Here is a 19,443-nt window from a genome sequence, read left to right as displayed (position 1 = left end):
CCTAATCCAGGGTAGAAACGTAGAACACACGAGGAACAAAAAACACAAACCTTAGATTTCTGTAGAACTGGAATAAATTTCTCGATGGAAGCAATAAACTCATTTCCTTCATTCTTGACAGTTTGACAACCCTTTAAATGGGTATTATCAAATGTCTTTAGCAGCAACAATTCTTCATGCGAAGTGGCACACAAACTATCAAATAGTTGCTGCAACAACAAAAAAATTTCATCATTACCATTAACTGTGAGGAAAAGCCAGGTAATTGAAATAAAAAGTGAAATTCCAACGTTAAAAATTACCTTCTGCTGCCACATGTATTTGAAGGTGGCATGTTGCTTTTGACCAATAGAGCAATTGCCACTTTTATCCTCAGAATCAGTGGAATCCAAATTCTCCAAAGTAGAAATGCATTCCTTCAAGTCCCTCAACTGCTCTGCAAATTTATTGGCAGCTTTATGTTGATTTTTTTGTATTTTGATGAGCTGGTGAAGAAAAGGGTCCGGCCTGCCAATCTGCAAAGCATATAACATTAACACAAACTCTCAGTGGTCACGGCAAAATGACAAGATTCAGTTGACAAGTAAAGGTTGCTTCTGAAATCTAGCTATTATTAACCTGTTTGTGAGTAAAGAGCACAGATGCTATGCTACTGAAGTAGTATTCATTGGTTGTTTTCCATTCAGTAACAAGATCTTGATAGGGCAAAGGAAGAGCAGCATCAGAATCTCCGTGGGGAAGTCTACTTTGTGTCAGCAGAAGATGCTGAACATCATATGATGGATGAACGAACCACCAAGATTTAACTTCATCCTGTTAGAAGCCATTTGGTATAAGATCAGCAATTAGCTTATATGTGATTGTAATTTGTATAGCTATAGAATTAACAATAGAACCATTGGATCTATTTTCAGGCGCTCATCCAACACTTATTTGTAGTCACTCAGTTGAGCACAGCTATATATGGTGATATATGAAGAATATGTTCTAAAGAAGAAGCATGTTCTTACCTCAGTAAATATGTCCCTCGACAACCCACTGCTTTTTAAAAGATTTAGAAGGTAAGAAAAAGCCCGCCTTTTCTTTTGACTCTTGCTTGCATCCTTCCACAGATCACAGCAATCCACAGCACCATCAAAGATATTTTGAAGTGTGTGCCACACAGCATGCCATTCGTCTGTGTATAGAGGATAAGAGGACAGAGAAGCTGAGCATTGCCTTAATATTCCTGCAACTTCTGAGCAAAGACTGTTGGCACCTTTAGACTCTGAATATCCAAATTCAAGTGTTCTGTCACATCGTAACTTCTTCAGAGCAGCATCTGCTTCTTTTATCCAACCAGTGTACCACATACACCTATATCAGATAGATCATGCCACAGTTTTTCATTTAGAACTCTTACGAAAGAATGAAGCAAAATGAAGATTTTTAGTAGATAAAGAGACTTACCTGTCTTCATCATTAAACACTGTCAAATCAAAAGGAGCATCCATCGTCCCTATTTTTCGGTTCACATCATCCACGAAGAACTTTTGACCTTGTTGAGGTTGGGTTTCAGCCCCTTTCACGATATGTTGGCTAAGGAAAACAATTACAGGTTGTTCCAGAACCACCTATATAAACAAGAACAGAGGCATATTATTACTTCCCCCAAGCAAATGTGGACTAAACACATCACTGACAACCATGCATGTTATAGTCACAACCAGGCATGCTATAGCCAAAAACTGTCTGTTCAGATACAAAGAAGAGAAATTACTTGAAAATGGTGGGATATTAAAATTTTAGAAACACAAATCTTGAGGAAAGCATCAGAGACAAAGGTTGTGGCCTTGAACTGAAAGGTCAACCAAAAATATGATATTGGATTTTTATATCTTAAATATTCTCAAAATCAGAAGTTAGTTAACATTGTTGTGACCTTGAACTACACAAATAACCTATGTGGCCTCACCTATCAGATTCAGTGCCAAACCAATATATGTTGACTTGCACAGAATATATTAGGAAAGTATCCATATATGTAGCATTCAAGAACATCACCAGAATGACTAGTAGGAAGTCTGGATATTTATTTGATTGCTTTTTTTCTGATTTGTGAAATAAAATAGATACTACATTACTTACTGTGTACTTCTTTATAATTTTCCTCAGCTTCTGCCTTGTACTTGTGAAGTTTTCAATGGCACTCTCATGATGATCCCACTGACACAGTTTGAGTACTCTTTTGAGTTCCATCTCAATATCTCTTCTAGAGGAATCCATGTGCGCCAAAATTCTAGAATGAAAGCATTGCAATATCTCAATGTTTGTGAACGGAAAAAACAGAGAGAAGAGGGGGGTAGGGGGGGATGGGGGGGGAAGTAAAACAAAGCACTATGAGCTGACTGAACTCACGCTGGTAAGAATTGCGCGTAATATCCAAATGCATTGTACAAAATCTTCACATTTTTCTTCTCACAACCACTGCATGTGTTGTTGAAAGTTAGTATCCCTTAACACAACCCAAAAAAAAATATATATATATATATATATATATATTTATTTAAATGGAAACAATTACAGCTAAGAACTACATCATGTCACCGCCGTGTGGATGAAACCATTGTGAGGATTTTATGCCAGTAAGATTGAGCAGGAAAAAGTAGGAAAGATGTGCAAACTTTCTATTAAACTTTATTAAGTGGTTGGAATGTTCAAGTACATCATGGTTTTAAGATCATACCTTGAATAAACCTGTAGGCTTATACCAGTATTTATTTGGCCAAGGAAAGCAAAAAGAAGTTGAAGGCGTTTTCTAAATTCACCAATGCTGGATGAATGAATGAACTCCTCCAAACTGCAAAGTTGTATTTGTGTCACAGAACTTTAAACACTAATAAACCACAAAGTTCCACATAAACCAGCACTAAATTTTATTCAAGAAAAAAGGTTTTTGAACATGCCTTTCGGTAGTAGATTTTTGGTATTCAACAACATCAGAAGAAAGCCTGTGTCGTAGAACTGAATAAAGAGAAAACCATAACTGCAATAAGACAATAACAGTAAGCACCACAGTTTATCATATGAAAGAAATGAACTAAAATATCAATGCATTAATCAATTATGCTAAGGGTGCTTTATTTGAACTCAGTTTTTTCATAAGTTAATCCATCATTCTATCTACACCCACCATTTTATATAGAAATCCCACATTCCATAAGTAAACTGTACCATCTTTCGAAAATAACGTCCTTGAAACCCTACCCAACTGACATATATATGCTTAACCACATCATATCCTTACATTCCCAAATCTGTTTGACATCAATGTTTAAAACTCAGACCCCACATTTCCACCGCCCAAAAACACCTCACAGCCAAGATCACTCACTGCCAAAGCACCATTCAAGTAATGTTCAACACTTAACCAATACCCATGTGTTTACTTTAAGTGCTGGGTCTTGAAAAGATGGTTAAAAAATTGAACTTTTCATCACTGTATTAGGCACTGGTTCATTGAACTCCAAGGAAGTTAGTCCCGCAGTAAGCCACCAAACTCAAAGAAGGTCTGTTGGCAAACAATGAACAAACCAAGATATTTTGATTTATGTTGTTTGGTTATTGACTATTCAAGGTTATATAGGGGATGCAGAACACCATGCGATTCCAGTTTTAGGAGGTACTAAAAATCTATGGTTGAACTCAAAAAATTTTATTTTATAGCCCATTTTTAGACTCCCAAACTACGATCTGGCATCTGAGCATCCATTTGTTAATAACTGATTAATGAGTGTAGGGTTTTTACTGGGAGGAATGATACAAATTGCCGGGTGGGTATAGAGAGACATGAGAGGAGTTGTGTTTAGGGTTCTTATAAGGAGGAGACGAATGACAAGTGATGTAGGTGGGTATAAAGAGTATTTGTTTAAGTACTTTTTTTTATTAATGTCATTAGGCTTGTAATGGGAATTTATAGTTCACTCAAGGGTTGGGTTTACTTATGAGAAGGTTGGGTCCACCCTGAAGCTAAAGGCATCCATCTTTCCTAACTAGAATGTGTATACTTCATAATTAAATCAATAGGTGATATGATGAAAACAGGAATTGAATAAGTCAGGTTTCTTCAATGTAGACTTTCTTTGCCTATTCTTCAATGTTATTGTTGTTAATTAAGTTTTGTGTTGTTTTTTATTGTTGCTATTTCCCAATCTTACACATACAGTCTGAACTTTGAACACTGCCCCAATCAATCCAATTTGTATTGATAGTACAAATTTCACAAAGACAAATAACCTTGAGTTACCTTTTCAGCATTAATCTCATAACGATCCTGAACCTCATCAAGCAAGGCAGGCCAGGACTCCAACTCCATCCTTTGCCACAAGAGCACAAGATCGCAAATAGGCTTCACTTGATCTATAAGAAGACATAGAAAAAGTAAGCAGAGAAAAATGCACCCACCCCACCACGAGAGAAAGGCTCATTGAATGAGAACTCTTACCAGAGAAAGTGAAGCGCGAGCCATTTTCTTGTAATAAATGGAGTTTGTTAATTAGAAACTGCAATCCCGACAGAGCCTTCGCAGGGGAAATAAAATAAATAGATGAATATTGGAGTCTTCACAATAAGATAACTTTTAACAACAAAAATTGTGCATGCAAGTTTGTAGATGCATGTACTTTTGTGCCCATGCACACATACATGCACGCTGCTAAAAGCTCCATGACAAGAAGCATGTGGAGAGCAACAATAAACCCAGATAAACAGTAAATTTATTTTTTACGGACAACCAGTTTACCTTAGCTAGGGACGTGCTCAGGGGAATATTCAAAAGCATTTCAACTGAATCTAAGATTCTCTGAAGTTCATGATGTTCTTCGTACTCATTTAAAAGGGAATGAATTTGCTGCTTAAGAGCAGTAAGCAATTTCACCATTTCATACATCTTCGGAGCATTTGGGTCCTACAAAATAAGGATGGAAGTCAATTTAATAATATTATGTGATTAAAGATAAATTTTCATACTAGGGTGCGGGTGTTTCCAAACCTTGTAAATATTGTATTTACGGGCTGACGTGTCAGAAGAAACAAACTTCCACTCATGCTCCACACAAATATGAAACAAATTCTCTGGTACAAGTAAAGCATCCAAACTGGAAAGAAATGAACCCCCTAAACCTGGACATAAAAGAATATAAACATACAAAAAGGGTATAGTAAAAAAGAATCCATCCAGAAAGGAGAATCTTCAAAAGAAAATTACCTCTGACCATCCCTACTCCAATTGTATGCGAATCAGTGAATGAAAGAATTCTGTCGAGATCATTGACATGGAAAGCACCCGGCTGAATGAAAAAGAAACAATATCTAAGGAAATATACAAGGTCCAAATACAAAAATAAATAAATAAAAAAAGTTAGGGATATAAAAAATATATAATAATAATCCACATCTTCCCCCAAACACCTTCCAAAACTCTCCTATTTCTCTCCACACAACAAACCCCAAAATTTGGCAACACAGTACATCTTCCTAGTACCATGCCCCTCTTTCACCATGAGTAGAAAGGATCCAATAAAGGTTCCTCCTCTGTACCATGTCATAGGTATCACACACCAAGTACACGCAACTTAATTAGAAAACAAAGAATCAAACTGGTCCATATATGGCTCACCAAAAACAGGTATAGCTTAGGCTTTGAATTTACGAAGTTAATATTTGACTTCAATAGGGAATTTAACAGATAATGATGAGGCCATTACTCCAATGATAATCAATCAGTTGAAAGATTAAACATAGGGCTAACACTCCAGGAAAAATTAGGGTGAAACAGAAGTGGCTGAGAGCTTTTGCATAGAGCCACCCAAAAAAAGCCCTAGATGTCAGCAGTAAACATATGTTGTTGACCATTAAGTTTCACAAACAACTTACAGCTAGAACAAGATTATTTGACCCAAATAACTGATTGTGAGTCTTGACCACGTCCTTCACAATGGAATCCTCCATGAACTTCAATTCCCTCTCCAAATCTTCTTGTTCCTCCGGAGCTTCCTCCTGAATGAAAAAATTTCTTTATGATGAAAGCAGGAAAAAGTACAGAAGTATAAACTACACAGGAAGCATATGCATACATGAAATTTGCAACCAGAACACAGGAAAATGAACAAATCCATAAACTTTGTGCTAATAAAAAAAAAAACAGTACCCTCTCAATATGTTGATCTGCAGAAATAAATTCCTTCCAATCTAAAAAACTTTGATTTGCTAATGTCTTCCCAAGAGCCGATATATCAAGGTCAATGATACTCTCAAGTGTAAACGCACGAGGCTTAAACTTGAATTTCAAAGAAGCATAGTCCTGTTTGTTTTTAGATTGAATCTTCATACTCATCCAATGATCTGTAATCTCACTATATGTCTTATCCAGGAGCTGATTCAGAACAAAAAAATGTATTATCAGACGTCAATAACTCCAAAAATAAACTCCACTCATATGGTTTCAAAGACCATGGGAAATAAACAGACCATAAAGGATGCATAATCCATCAGCCGCGCATTAGCAACAGAATGTGAAACACGGACAAGAATGTTTCGGTGCAGAGTAGTTTTAAGTTGTGTAACAGAGACCTGTAGCAAAACAGGTATGAGTCTTAGTCTTGATTATTATGCCAAAAACTGGAGTAAAATTTCTAGAATTAAACTGAGAAACTGCAACACTTGAGCGGGATTACCCTGCAGGGAATAAAATTTAAAAGACTATACCATTTTATTAGTCAGAACGCCACTGGAAAAAGTAATCAACTTCTCGAGAAGACTTATATCCTCAGCATTGAAGATTGTAGGAATTTCTAAATTGTAGGGAAATTTGCTTGAGCCAGTGTTTAAGTTGACAGAAATGCTCTTGGAAGCAGATACTCGAGGGAATCTCATAAATGAACAAATAGACCCCTGCCACATTCTCCTAGTCAGACATTTAAAGCAACAAGACAGCACTAGAAAGCCCAAAAATCAAAGTACATTAAAAATATAAAGAAATACCATAATCATATTTGCATCGTCCAGCTCAACTTTAGTCAGGATCATTTTTTGCACGATACTTGCCAGAATCAGCCCCAAGCCCAATTTTATTTCATATAATGCAACCAGAACTGGTTGAACAATATCAGTGTACTCACGGTAATCATCTGATAATAGTTGTTCAATAAAACCGGTTGCCATTTTCTAAGATATACATAAGAAGCACATAACAAACAATTAGTAAGCCGAGAACAACACAAGATCTTTAAACAAGAATGAAAAGAATGATTATTATCAGCATCACATTACAAGTCAAGTAGAAGTATACCTGCCAGTTAGAGCCTTGGTCAAGAATCTGTTGTAAGTTAACGGCATCAACACTACCAACTAAAATTTCTGAGCATGTGACGTATTTGTAAAATGTATCAGACGTAACATGTTGAAAAAACTCATCAGATGTAACACGTTCAAGAAACTCATCACATTCATGTTTTAAGCCCTTAAATTTCCGGTAGTCAGAGCGGAAGACGATCTAGGCACCAATGAGAATAAGTTATCATCAGAAAAATGAAAAAAAGAAAGCTAAAAGGAGAACCAGCTACTTGAATGGTATCCTATTCAGTCAAGCAAGTCAATAAAAGGTAACCAATGCATTCAAAAGAAGGCTGCACAAAACAAGCATTACAGGAGACAGCTGAAGTACAACAAGAAAGGCAACGGAGGATAGTAGCTAGAAAAATCTTCAAAAGAAGTTATAAAAAGTTAAAAACAAACCTAACCATAGGAATGAACATAACATGAAACAACACGACCATCTAAACAAAGAAAGAACATAAACATGAAAGTGAGATCTTCCTCCATACAATTAAAACTAAAAAAATTAAAATTCTATAGTAAGCCTGCATTACAATTCTGTATAATAAAATCACATAATTACAAGAGGAAATGGACAAGTAGTCCACCCATACGAGATCCATTAAAACATAACACAAGTGCAGTCGCATACAGTTGGGTGAATTTCTCTAATGTGAACTCCTAAAATGCTTAGATCGGAATAAAAATCATATCAACTCCTCTATAAGCTCGATTAAGTAGAGGGACCGTGAGCAAAGTCAGATTTGAAGGCAGTTGACCTTTTTTTTTCTCTGATATTTGTTTAGAAGGGAGTTGTAATTTAATTTCAGGTAGGATACCCAGCACTGTGTCTTGGGGTCTTTTTTCCTTTTCAAGTTGGCAGATATTTTCACATGGACTTCCGGTTGACCCTCACCCCTCACCAATGCAAAACCCCAAAGAGTGGCAGTCTTCTTGTATGCCCCACACCCAAAAAGACCTCAGCGAGCAAGAAATAGTGGTACAACAGCTAGTATGATTGGAAGGTTCACTTTTAGACATAAAGAAAACCCATGAATCCTGAACAATAAGTTCACCATTCATCTATCTCAACAGGCAACATTCGAATTGAAGTAAACTTCACTAATTATGCACAGCATAATTTTTGCACTGGAGAAGGTAACTACCAGAGATGCATTTCAGACAAAAAGTTACTCTACCAAAGTATATGAATTATCAAAATATAATGATCTAGTAACGGAACAAAGTAAAATTGTTAAGACCTTTCTCTGCAGCCTTTTGTGCTCAGCTTCAAGCTTGTTCAATGCCTGAGCCCTTTTTTCATGAGAATATCTTGTAGAAATCTGCCCTGCCAAGTATTCGCATTTTTGCCGAACCTACCAGGAAAACAAAAATTCATTCAAGAGATATTCAGCTTTACTCTCCTTAAATCATCAAACAAAATTCATCTTGCAGTACAAAGAAGTTCAGAGTTCATTTGACATCAACCATAAATTGGCACATGCTTCATGCATGTTGATAAAGTACAGGGTAGAAAATTGAATGTTCAGGAACATATATTTATAACTAATATACAAACATTAATAATGATTAGTACATTGCAAACCAAAGTTTCGAATGTTAAATATAATGATTTATTTAGTAGAATTGGCCCACAAATAAAACCCTCTTGTAGCATTGCGGTGGCTTCAAATCATTTTGATAATATCTTCTGAGAATTTTCACAGATTTTCCAACTACAGAGAGGGCTTATCTACATTCCATAGATTTCTCTTATTTGGGGTTTAACTGCTTTCGCCGCATTCTTTTAATAAGAAACACAAATCTTCCTTAAAAAATGAAACAGTACCAGATAAGTGAACAAGAAGTCTACTCGTACAAGAGAACTAAACACAAAATCTGAAGCACCACCTAAGGGGAACACATCAATACAAAACCTGAATTGCTTCCACCACATTATATGTGCTGCTGCACACACAGGCACACATAAGCACTATCTACAATTTTCTTCACAAGTGACAAACTTTCATTGGAAGAATACAAAAGATTAAAAAACACAAATATCTAGATTTGCATGCCAACCAATATGTGCTTGCACATACAAAGCAATTTGTAAGAAACAAAACAATTAGATCCATGAACACACATATCTAGATGTATATGCCAACCAATATGTCAGCAAAGATAGCAACAATTGCAGTACATCTTCACATTAATTTTTGTAACGACAACAATGCGCGATATTGAGATTATTGAAAAGCATTACAAAAACTTGAATACTTTGAAACTAATCACCAATAGAAGAATATATTCAAGGAAGAAACCTGAATTTCAAGTTTTAGCAAAGATATCTTCTCTGCTAACAGTGAATTCTTGCAATGGTATTTCATGGCGGGATCCATATCATCACCGCAGAGCAATAGTTTAAGACGTAATATCCCAAGCCGCAGCCAAGCACACCCATGATTAAATCCAGGCTCTGAAACGTCCAGTCAACATTTAAATAGTAAATAAAAAATTGGAAATAATTTATAAACCAATATATAGTCCTACAAGGAAATAGAGAATTCTCATATTGAAAATGAATAAAATCGAAACCATATTCTGGATATGAGTGGATACATTCAGTATGAATTTTTTTAAAAAGTATTAGATTAGATTCCAACAGCATGAAACAGATAGGGTCACACGCCCCAAAAATGTATGCACAAAATAATTCATAAAGAAATTACCTTTAGATGTGCAATGAGGATAGAGGTTTTGAAGCAGTGGTTTGATAAACATATCCACAGAGTCTTTCAGCCCATGATGACTTGACTTCGAAATAAGAGATACCACAAGACCGCTTCCTTGCTGTCACAATAGCAAGGTACAATAGTGCAGTCAATATCTTATTATTTTTGGAAGATCATTGTGATCAGAAAACGTAGAAGAAATGGTATGATTAGACTATTATTTCTTCAGCACATATTGAGTAGCCATGCCAAGTAATCTGTCATCATCTCATGGTATACCACTTACAAACCACAATGTTTTATGATCCATTTCCAAGTAATGGCATTCTGAAAAGTAAATCATAACCTTACAGGAGAGGACTGACTATCAACAATATTCTGAATCTGACAAGTAACCCAACGTTATAATAGAGTGCCATGACCAATTTCCAAGAAGCACGTAATAGTTCAGCATATTATTCACTACTTAGACAACTTAAAACAACATACCTCTAAAACTGACTTGACTTTAGCGAATTGATCAGCATTAAAAGATTTCTCATGTGCATATATGATCTGCAAGCAGAGTATCATGTGAATAAATTTGTATTATACTTACCAAAAAACTTAGTCAACAACGCACATAAGTTACTCTACCTGCTGGAACAGAGAGCGAGCAGCGGAAAGTAGAAAAAAAGGTAAATTTGCTCCTGGCAGAGAGCCACGCCAAAGATTACATGATGCAACTCTAAGCTTCAGAGAGCTCACAAAATAATCCTTGATGGCAGGTGTGCTTTGCCTAATTTGATGGAAAGAGAGAGAGGAACATCATACATGAAAGACACATCTATGGGGACAGGAAACATAGCAATCGACACAAAAAACATACATAAATGTAAAACCCTATTCAACAATAACATTAAATTGCACCAAATTCAAACTTTACACTAAATCATTTATATTTTTTTCTTTTCATAAGAAGAAATACCTTATGCCTATAAATGTTGCAGTTACTCTTTAGTAAGACTTCAAACTGACAAAATCTACAAGTTCTATGGAATGATGACCAAACCTTTGAACCAACATTAAGACCATAAATATAGATGATCATCAAGAAGAAATTCTACCAAGATCCATTACAACAGACCAGGTGCCAAGAAGAAAACATTCAGTACTCATCTTTTTTTTTAACTTCAACTTCTTAAATTTTTTAGAATCAGTAATACTTCGAAAAGAAACCAATGTCTTACAGTATCTGGAATACGGTTGCTGTTACCACCGGCTGAATCAGAACATCAGGTACTGGAATATCATAAACAGCAGTGCTTGAGAAGCTCTGTATGCAATTAGAGTAACATGAAAAAGGAAGTTCGTCAATGAAAACAAAATTTGAAATGGCAGAAAGTCCACAACACAAGATAAAAATAGATACCTTGACAGAAACAGGGCAATACATCCACAACGATTGATGCCACCTGAACCACATCTCAAGTACGAAGCTGGAAACTTTTTCATTGACTGCAACACAAGGAAAGACATAAGCATACTGATCTCCACACATCCAGTATCCACAGAATCTAACAGAATCTAACAGGTAGAAGAATTTAACAGAAAGTTTCATTGACCTGCATCAACTGAACTCCACACATCCAGTATCCACAGAATCTTTTGATGGGGAGAAAACATTTGAGGTGGTCTAGATGAATTACTCAATGAGAATTTCAACGCATACTTCAGATGGCTAGATACTTTGGCTAAATCCTGTCATTCAAAGAAAAGTGCAAAATATGAAATCAATTGTTCTTTTGGAAAGAAACATACTTTCATTAATAAGGAAAACAGCAGTACAATACAGGGAAAAAGATGTCTACTAAAATACAAAAAATAACAGTAACAAGCACCAAACAGTAAAACAATACAGGGAAAAAGACATCTACTGAAATACAACAAATAAAATAACAAGCATCAAACAGTAAAACAACAGAAATGAATAAGCCAAAGCACAGCTAAATGCCAATCACTAAAAAAAAACCATGAAAAAAAAGCCCACAACTCTGAAGAGAGCGATGACCAATTACAACCCACAATTCACTTGTGACAAGTAGAACAACCCAGCTTGGGTCTCCCCAAACAACCTCTGCCACTGTGAGAGAAAGTGATTCAACATTTTCACACATCAAGCAACAATGAAGTGAAAGGTACCAAAAAAATCGTCTCCTGTAAATCAAATATAAATTATTCTGTGGCCTTCCGAAAATGACCAAGAGGGTCCACAAGGAGTGAGAAGAATCGGCCATTGATTGCATATAGTAAGATTTACATGAGAAGACTCCTAATGACTCTAACTTCCATAATCTTCTAACCAACCTAGATGGAACCAACAAAAATTCTATAAGAACTGTTATATTTCAGAGATGGGCTAGTGGCCCACTACTAACAACACCGATATTGTCCCCAACTTAACCACCTACAAAGCCCAGTAGGTGTGGGGTTCTATCACAAAAGGCCTCGGTATTATTAATAGTAGAACCATTCATTATATTTTGTATATTATTTACTCAAGTTTCCAATGTGGGACTCATATTCTTCAACAAGAACCAACAACTATTTTTACTCCCCCACCACTTGATCGTTTGGTTTCCTTCAAAATCAAAACCCAATATCCCAATTGAAGGAAAAGAAGGATTTGCACAAAAATCCCAATATCCCTAAACCCTTTGGTCCATTTTGAATGCCAACCCGACCTCAAGAGACATCTTTCCCAGAATACTTGAAAATCCCACCCAATTGCATGCAACCTAAATTGGTTAGATAAGTGACACCCAACCGAGATATCAAATGTTGGAACCTTAAGTCACAAAGATGGAACTCTAAGTCACCAAACCATTAACAAAAATTACCAAAGCAAAAAATTCAGCTGAGTGTTGAAAAATCAGTGATTTGTGAGCAAATTCCTCTTAAGCTCAGAATTATATCATATATAGTTCATGTATATAGAATTCAGCAGATGTCAACTGTTTAGATGATCTTACCAGCTGTAATCTTTTACTAATGACCAGAATGAAAGATGTCATACATATAGTTTATGGCTATAGATTTCAGCAGAGTACAACAATTTAGATGGTCTTACCAGATGTAATCTTTTGTTATTGACCAGAATGACAGATGATAGTTCCTGAAGTAGCTTCATATCCAGGGCAAAGCTTGTACTATCCATCAAGGGAAATACGTCCTGCCAACAGCCGTACCCATATGCCTGACCTAATGCCACGATGCACAAAGAACAACAAAAAGATCCATTCGCTCCGCAAAAAATCTTGTTCGACCATGAAGTCTCCTCAATTTTGATTCTTTCCTTTACAAACAATTGCAAAAGCTTCTGCAGAAAATTTATATAACATATATATATGTATTTCATCAACATGTGATAGGAAGATTCAAAATGATGATTGTGAAAAACATAAAGGCATCCCACCTGATAAATGCGATCCAACTGTTGAACATGGTCCTCATCCTCGCAAGAATCCGATTTCCCAGTGATACATGATGACATGGAAACACCTACGTCAATTATAAATACCATAAGAATTTGTAACGACATGTCCTCAAACCATTTCAAATGATAGAAATCAAAGAAGTATTTTAATATTCTACCTTCCAAGACAAAGGAGCGAAGATCAGAAACTACTCCAATCAGAGGATCATTCACTGTAACAGCCACCAAACAAAGACAGTGTTATATCAGCTTTAAAACAAAGTAATGGAAGAAACAGATAAAGACAATATCCTACCATGGACAAATAATCCTGTTCTAGTTGGCCAAACCGACTCACAAAGTTCCAAAATCTGAAGCTGCTTTTCAAACAGTTTAGAAGAAGACGGCAAAATTGGGTGACCACCATGAACCCACAGCAAGGACTTCCCTGAGTGGAAGCGCGAAGAACTGTCCAGATTATTGCTCTCTTTCCGCAAACATTTTAAGACTTCTTCAAAGTAACAAGCTTCCTTTGACGCATAGCTGTCCTCATTATTCCACTCTTGATAAGTGAGCCTCAGTTGCTCGACGTACTTCACAGCACTGTGGAGAAACTCACTGGATATTTTGAACTTCTCATCTGATTCAATCACATCAACCAACCCTAATGAGAGCAGTGGTATCAGCTGCTTTTCAAATTCTACTTTGTGAAGAGATGCAAGGTCATGGCATCGAATGGACGTATATTCCCAAACAGGATGATCCATACTTAGTGCAATTGACTTTACAAAATAATCAAAGAACTGACAGAAAGGCTGTAATCGAGAATGAAACCAGCTGAACCACAGAAGGTACAGCTTGAGATCACTTTCAGTAGCCTGTTCAATGGCCCATTTGGCAGCAAACAATAGCTTTTTCTCAACCTTGGCCAATACCTTATCAACTTCAGTATTCTCAACGGAGATTAAAGTCAAAAAAGTGGAAGCCCTGTGAACCATAGTTTCATTTAACAACCCCATACCCCTCAAGTAAGTCACTACATAGCGACAAGCAGTTGAATCCAGGGACATATTGCACCTGCTCCTCGTGTGTTGAAATTTGTATGACGCATACTTAGCCCCCAGAAACTCAAGGTACATGCAATTAGTCTTCACAAGAGCTTGTTTCGAGTGCCACACGAGTTCCCGCAGCTTCAATGGCGTCGGCCATCCTCCAGGCAAACACAAAGATGGACGCAGTGACGAGTCAGATTCACACAATTCAGTTCCTGATAAATATGTGCATTTCACATGACTAATAACATTTCCTCCGACAGCCTCACCGAAAGTACTAAGGTATATATGCTTCCAACTTGTTTGAAGGCTCCACAAAGGCTGGCTTCCGTTCATGAGAAGTTGTTTGAACAACTGAACCCAGCGAGCAAGCTCAAGATACGTGATGGAAACACCAAAACGTAATCCTTCTCCTCTAGCATATACATGTGATTTGGCCATAGAATGCACCACTTTAGCAAAGGGAACACCTGAGAGAACAAGAAATCTTTTCACATCATTTAGTTCAGTCTCCTCACAATTGTATCTGCTGCTCTCATCTAGTAGCCAGTTTGGCTGCATCATAAATATTTCAACTCCTCTGTTCCTCATTGCTCGGGATACTTCACCATAACTAGGGTTAACAGTGAGGAACATCCGAAAATCAGGATGCGGTTGGATGACAACTGGTTTTCCGTCAACAACCCCACGCTCATTAATTGTAATTGATCCAGACGGCTCTACTAAAGAGTTGATCCTATCAAGTACCTAGATTCAACAATCAAATTAGAAACTAGGTGACACAATAAATAAACATGGGGCATATTAACTTCACTGGAAAGCAGCATGAGAACATGAATGTTAGAGGATAATAAAGGTCATAAGCATAGCAAAGTTTACATACCGTGGGATTACAACAATTCGCATTCTCTAGAACAATCCATTCTCCACGTTCTACAGCCTTTATCAATACTCCCGCAACCCATTCAAACTTTACTGAAAAGGGTCCTTTCTCATAACCTTCTTGCAACTTGATGATTGTCCTCATAACTCTATCAAGTTCTTTGCTTGACCAAGATATGGATGGAACATTTTTTTCCACGAACAACATTAGATGTTCAACAATCTCCATTAACAAAGTAAGAGAATTGGAAAATTTCACTCTATCTTCCAAAAAATTAGAACTAAAACAAGAAATAGAATCACAATTTACGTTCGATACGAAAGAAAACCATCTTGTAATAAGACCCTTGCTATCATGTAAAAATGCCTCCTTCGAAAACTCCAATCGCAAACTGCAACACTCCTTCACATAGGAGTCAACCTCAGCAACAACTGAGCGGAAGTTTCGGAAGGCATTATATTGCTCAAAGCATCCAAGTATTTCAGAAATATCAGTCCCAGATGAAAGATGTAATTCATTTAGTACGTTTCCAGTGAGCTGAGCCAGTAACCTGACCAATGAAGTCTTACCACAGGATGCTGGACCAATCAGGATACACATCCATTGATGCTCTACACATTGTGTGGTAGCTTCTAAGCTTTGACGAATTCCAGGCAAAATTTTAAGTGAGCTGCTAGGAAGTTTAGATGACTGGACACAATTCCTTCTTACGGCAGTATTTCCAACCATTAAGTATTCAGAATTGAGGTGAACTCGTGGATAAGGATTTATATATGGCTTTATCTCAAAAATCTGCTCATATAGCTGTAGGACTTTTCTTCGGTCTGATTCAGTACGCATCCGTTGAACATAGACAATGTCCAGGAAGCAATAATCTTCGGACTCAGAGGGTGCATCTAAATTGAAAACAAAATATTAGAAACCGGCATTATCCAACAATACATTGTTCACAAGAATTAACAATGGAAAGAATAGAAAGAAAAAAAAATTGTGGTTCAAACCTTGTATGATTTGACATGATCGAATAACATCTCGTAGATTAAACTCCCAAGGAGAACCTTCCAGAGCAAATTTGTGATACACCATAGTGTCTTCATACAACCGTTTATTAAACAAAATCAGTTTTGAAAGAAGAGGTATAGGAATCGATGGAAAAAGTGAACTACAGATAAAATGATAGTCATCCTCAACCAACTCATCCACATACACCTGAAACAAAGAGAGAGATCAGATTTATACTGTCACCTGGTGTGATTCATAATAAACATCAGTTTCACACAAGTCTAAAATTCCTACGACAATTAGACAAATACCTTAGTGAAACGGTTGAGAAAAGATTTTGGAAGGCCTTTTCTGCCACCACCTTGATAGGAAGGGTTTTGACAAGCAAATATTCTGAAGGATGAGGGACACTTAAAAGTATAACCCAGCTCTGGAATGAACACTTCAGCTCGATGATCCAGAATAGCATTCAAACCCTAAAATGATTCAATTCTCCATTAATCATAATTGACATAAAAATAAAATAACTTACTAGAAAGTGCAGAAGCAACATATTATAAACAAGAAACTATCCAAATATAATTGCATAAAATAACAAACAGGGATCATGGAAATGCCTCCAATACAGATTGTGGAGCAAGATTAAGTTCATCAAGCAAAACCCAAGAGCCTTCTTTCAAAGCCTGCAAGAGTTAACACGTAAGACAAGAAAATGAGAGGAAGGTAAATTCAAGCCACAGGTAAAGACATTAAACTTTCAAGATAAGGTGTTTTAACCTGCAAAAGGATCCCATCGGACCAGGCAAACTTCATTCCTTCATCACTTTCAACCGGTAAGTCAGAACCCAACAAGTCCATCATATCAGTCTGCAGCAGAATCATATGAACCATCCCCAGATGCATAGAGAAAAAAAAAAAAAAAAAAAAAAAAGAGTGAGCAAACGATGCATAACTATATATAAACATATATATGTGCTATATAAGAATAGGATAGCCCAAAAAAATTACTGACCTGCTCAGACAAGTTTATCCTGACAACATTGTGACCAGAAAACTTGCCCAATGCAACAATCAAACTAGTTTTCCCAACACCTGGACTACCTTCTAATAGAACTGGAATGCATAAAATCAATTAAGAATGTTAAAGAAGTAATTAGGATATAAAAACAAAAACAAAAACTCCGGACAAAGAAAACATTTGGAAGAATCACTTGTACTGAAAGGGACATACCAGGTTTGGGAAGCTGCATAGCTCGAAGTACCCGCAATACATTTCTCCTGGTGGTTGGTGCCAAAATCTCAAACCCTTCAGCATCAAAACTTACAGAACCTATAGCACACCATAGAAGAAGACAATATCTAAATTGAATACTAAACATCAAGGAAATTTAATGACAAACATTTAAGATTCAGTGCCATGAAACAGAGAGGGGAGAGAGAAGGAAAGAGTTCATACAGTGCCTAAGAAAAACCTCTTGAAAACAATTAAGCAGAGGGAAAGCATGATGCATAATGTAGTTACCTTTTTCTATATAGAACGGATCCACACCAAAAATATTTTCACACTGCATGCTATCACTGCACAAATCACCTTCAGTTGTATCAGGATTGCCCCAACCATAGTTTTGAATTCTTGCAAGTTTTGAGTACTCCAATTCAGTAACGTTTCCCTGTGTTACCAAATGTACGCAAGAATGGCTTTAGATTGACTACCAAACCACTCGAACTCATGTTTCACACTCAAAGCCAATATGTACAGGTGAAGCAAAAGATAACAGAATTGAAAGCGTATGCACTTGTGTGAGGAATCCAAGAAGATTACAAATAAGATAACAAATTCAAGTACTCAACAAACAAGGAATGGTATAAAGGAAACCAAACAGACCTTCAGTTGCTTTAAAAGGATTTTGAAGCATTCATTCCTCAGATCTATGACGTTCCCTTTTGAAATTTCACTCCCTAAACTCAGTCCATCAAGCAAAACAAGGAATGCCCCATGAAGGAATGCAGACTCAGATCCTAAGTTGTTTTCAGTCACATTAATAAAATCAATCCAAGACAGCAGATCTCTCACAGTAAGTGTTCTCCCTGTTTTTAGATTGTTGAACTGCTCCCAAAAATTCAGCAAAGGATCCAAAATGGATGAGAGCTTCGGGGAGGTTATCCTTGCAAGACCAATACTTTCAAGCTCACCTCTATCACCAATAGTGGGAACCCATATCTCTGTGAACCGATTACGAAGGGCGGGAGACAGTTCTTTCTTACCAAAATCACCACCAGGATTCATTGTCGCAAGCAAAAAGAATCTCTCGTGAGCCACAACTTTCTCCAGATCAGGACCTCCTTTCTCAGCTAAAGACAGTGTTCTCTCTGGCTCCAAGACGCTGTTCAACCTCTCAAGTACACTATCATCAGCCAAGGAAATTTCATCCACCAGAAAGAGATCACCACTCCTCATTGCCTGAACAAGGGGTCCATCCAGCCATACAAACATTTTCTGCCAATCTTGGTGCATCTCAGAAAGCTTCAGCATTATCCCTTCCAAAGTCATCAGATTGTGCTTGGTGACATCAGGATTTAAAATCTGACCTTGTTTGTAATCTTTTATCATTTTGTTCAGATTGGACAATGTTGTAGAGGCTTGACCAATGTCCGAAGAGACAGTCTACAAAGAAAGAGATGCATGAGAAAGTTACAAATATAATACAAATAAAGCAACCCATATCTCTGCTTGACCTAAGTCATGAAGCATTGCCAACTATTGTTCAAAAATAAATAAATTGTATTGTAGGAAAACAATACATTGAACATTTGCAAATAAATGTAAAGGAGTTTTTAATAAGAAATATTAAAGTTCATAAAAACGTGAAAGTGCCTTAGAATTGCTCAATTTTTATCTTCAAAAATACACTACTCTTCAAACTGACTTTTGCTAAAACATATTTTACTTCAAATAAATATATA

At 36.6% G+C, this 19,443-nt stretch overlaps 1 protein-coding gene across 1 annotated transcript in view; it reads right to left on the bottom strand.

The window, feature by feature from the left end:
* The window catches only part of LOC103327789 (midasin-like protein), a 37,841-nt gene that overhangs the window by 5,261 nt on the left and 13,137 nt on the right, over positions 1-19,443 (bottom strand). The window contains 41 exon segments of the mRNA XM_089050295.1: positions 51-209; positions 303-515; positions 619-813; positions 1,011-1,356; positions 1,450-1,613; positions 2,128-2,278; positions 2,398-2,466; positions 2,726-2,839; positions 2,946-3,025; positions 4,286-4,398; positions 4,484-4,559; positions 4,781-4,945; positions 5,030-5,160; positions 5,246-5,327; positions 5,914-6,036; positions 6,188-6,412; positions 6,508-6,609; positions 6,745-6,930; positions 7,021-7,203; positions 7,328-7,531; positions 8,616-8,729; positions 9,678-9,832; positions 10,086-10,206; positions 10,578-10,643; positions 10,725-10,866; positions 11,318-11,403; positions 11,500-11,585; positions 11,693-11,828; positions 13,198-13,446; positions 13,543-13,628; positions 13,722-13,775; positions 13,859-15,341; positions 15,478-16,373; positions 16,479-16,686; positions 16,791-16,955; positions 17,097-17,162; positions 17,257-17,346; positions 17,492-17,592; positions 17,711-17,809; positions 18,002-18,149; positions 18,365-19,144. Of these exon segments, the coding sequence (XP_088906421.1) occupies positions 51-209; positions 303-515; positions 619-813; positions 1,011-1,356; positions 1,450-1,613; positions 2,128-2,278; positions 2,398-2,466; positions 2,726-2,839; positions 2,946-3,025; positions 4,286-4,398; positions 4,484-4,559; positions 4,781-4,945; positions 5,030-5,160; positions 5,246-5,327; positions 5,914-6,036; positions 6,188-6,412; positions 6,508-6,609; positions 6,745-6,930; positions 7,021-7,203; positions 7,328-7,531; positions 8,616-8,729; positions 9,678-9,832; positions 10,086-10,206; positions 10,578-10,643; positions 10,725-10,866; positions 11,318-11,403; positions 11,500-11,585; positions 11,693-11,828; positions 13,198-13,446; positions 13,543-13,628; positions 13,722-13,775; positions 13,859-15,341; positions 15,478-16,373; positions 16,479-16,686; positions 16,791-16,955; positions 17,097-17,162; positions 17,257-17,346; positions 17,492-17,592; positions 17,711-17,809; positions 18,002-18,149; positions 18,365-19,144 (8,412 nt within the window).

This window comes from Prunus mume, linkage group LG4 (assembly GCF_029339155.1).
Source record: "Prunus mume cultivar Tortuosa linkage group LG4, ASM2933915v1, whole genome shotgun sequence".
Classification (NCBI taxonomy): Eukaryota; Viridiplantae; Streptophyta; class Magnoliopsida; order Rosales; family Rosaceae; genus Prunus; species Prunus mume.
This window is presented reverse-complemented; position numbering and strand designations above follow the sequence as displayed.